This window comes from Trachymyrmex septentrionalis, unplaced genomic scaffold, assembly GCF_001594115.1.
Source record: "Trachymyrmex septentrionalis isolate Tsep2-gDNA-1 unplaced genomic scaffold, Tsep1.0 scaffold155, whole genome shotgun sequence".
NCBI classification, from domain to species: domain Eukaryota; kingdom Metazoa; phylum Arthropoda; class Insecta; order Hymenoptera; family Formicidae; genus Trachymyrmex; species Trachymyrmex septentrionalis.
Window position 1 is genome coordinate 69728 of NW_017304705.1, and position 2089 is coordinate 71816.

The 2089-nt window shown below is 29.1% G+C and overlaps 1 protein-coding gene across 2 annotated transcripts in view; it reads right to left on the reverse strand.

The window, feature by feature from the left end:
• Nucleotides 1-2089, reverse strand: part of LOC108745891 — a 19181-nt gene that overhangs the window by 14818 nt on the left and 2274 nt on the right. For both annotated transcript variants that reach the window (XM_018482297.1, XM_018482296.1), the window contains exons 2-4: nt 1512-1747; nt 617-910; nt 5-235 (exon numbers count right to left, since the gene is read on the reverse strand). In XM_018482297.1, the coding sequence (XP_018337799.1) occupies nt 5-235; nt 617-910; nt 1512-1747 (761 nt within the window). The remainder of the gene's footprint in view (nt 1-4; nt 236-616; nt 911-1511; nt 1748-2089) is intronic.

Below are 2089 nucleotides of genomic sequence, written 5' to 3' on the forward strand. Positions count from 1 at the left end.
ATACCAACGTTGCTATGAGTCGATACAAAATTGTTCCACCAGCGACTTGAGCACAAAGCAAGAGCAACGGGAGTAATCCACATCAACGTTTTATCGACGTCGTGCTCGATAGTAAGAATCAAAGGCCACAACATCCCGCTGACTTGGGCGATCAATGCCAGAGCATCAAAAATTTTTAGTAATCTTAATTTAATTGCTGATATATTACGGCTCTCTTCATTTCGCGAAAGTAGATCTATTAAATATTAACAATTTAAGTTGTATTTAAATGTATTATGACAAGTAATTTCGGAATCGTATGATATGTAGCAGAAACAAAAGTTTTTACCGTTGTAATTTTTAATAGAGTGTTGATAACTAGCATAGTAACGGTAAGTTAAAGCAAAATTGAAAAGAGTCAAGAAGACGATTGCTATTGAAACCTTCTAATTTTTAGGACCTGTATTCACAGTCAGATCTTATATTTAAGACGGTCTTAATACAGTCTTAAGACGTCATGAACCAATCAGAAAGCCGTATTATTATCTTAAGATACATTATTTAAGATAATCTTAAAATAAGAACCCCGACTATGAATACTAGCCCAGGACTTCGTAAATTAATTATGCGCACTTACTCAGCAATCCTGGTACGAAACATAGGCAACAGAAGATCGCGGCACCTTGCACTGCACCGATTTCTGGTAGAATGATAAAAGTTAACAATACTAAACCGAGCGTGTGAAGAGTATCTATCAAGATCATAAGTAAAATATTCCGTTTCTTTGGCATCCTTGGTTTTCTTTTGAATAGATAATGCCATAAGGTGTTTAATATCCCGATGCATTCTGGTATGAGATATATGAAAATCAAACACCACGTCCATTTTATACGGCCATCTTGCGTATATTCGGTAAAAAGCTCTTCTAATTCTAAGGAATATTCAAGAATTTTAGAGTATGAAAGAATATATTCGATAAAAAAAAATTACTTTCTTCTCTCTCCTCATGAAATAATTAACGTAACATAATTAATAACAAAATGTGATTTTTTTTATATATTAACGTGATTACTAATATAATATAATAACGTAATAAATAATCTTCAAAATATTATAGTATGTCCTCGATATTATATTATTGTATAAATTTTTGTAAACTATCTTTTCAACTTGATTCAACAGGATTCTTTTAACTATTATTTGTTACTATTCAATCCTTTCAATTACAAATATCAATTCCTATACCTCTCTTTAGGATTAATTATTTTAACTTATTTAATTTAATTTGTTAATTTTATTCGATTTAATATTTTAGTAAAACTTTGACAATTGTTTGAAATCCTATATTTTAACATTTCGTATGTGCGCAATCTGCACCTCTGCAAATGTTTACAATTTTAAAACTTTTACAAGACTAAATTTAAAAAATTCTACACTTTTCTTTGGATAAAAGAAATGCAAATATTTGTACTTTTCAATTTGTTTTGTTACGTAAATTTTCAATTTAAACGCTCTTTAAATTAAAATTTTACCTTCATTATGATTACAAAAGGGCAAGGATTGATTTTTCCGTAGTTGCGCGGTGGCCAATAGAACAAATAATTTAGATACGATACCGCTACAAAAAACGATAATAAATAACAATCCATAAATGAATATCTTTAAGATCCAAATGACGATCTCGAAAAATCTGTTATTTTGCATAGATCCACTTTCTGATGAAGGAGGATAACATTCGAATACGTCCCATGGTGGAACGTCCTGCAAACTGAAAAGCACGAGATCTGAGCTCAGTATTTTCAGCATTTTATTTACTATTTATTTATTATTATCTCATCTTTCATATTTGTTTCCTTATTCTGTTTTAGACCTTTCTACATTTTTTACATTTTTATCATTTTGCAGTTATCATTTTATTCCTTCTCTTTTTTCATGACATACATTTGTTTATTTTGCAAAAAAAGTCACTCACTTTCACAAAAATAAAACAACATTTCATTGTCACTTTAAATCTTCAATCTGCTCTTTTATAAAGTATAAAGTAAAATTACACCTAATCTATAATAATAAATAATTTCAAGAAAAAAATGCTATATGTATATATATATAT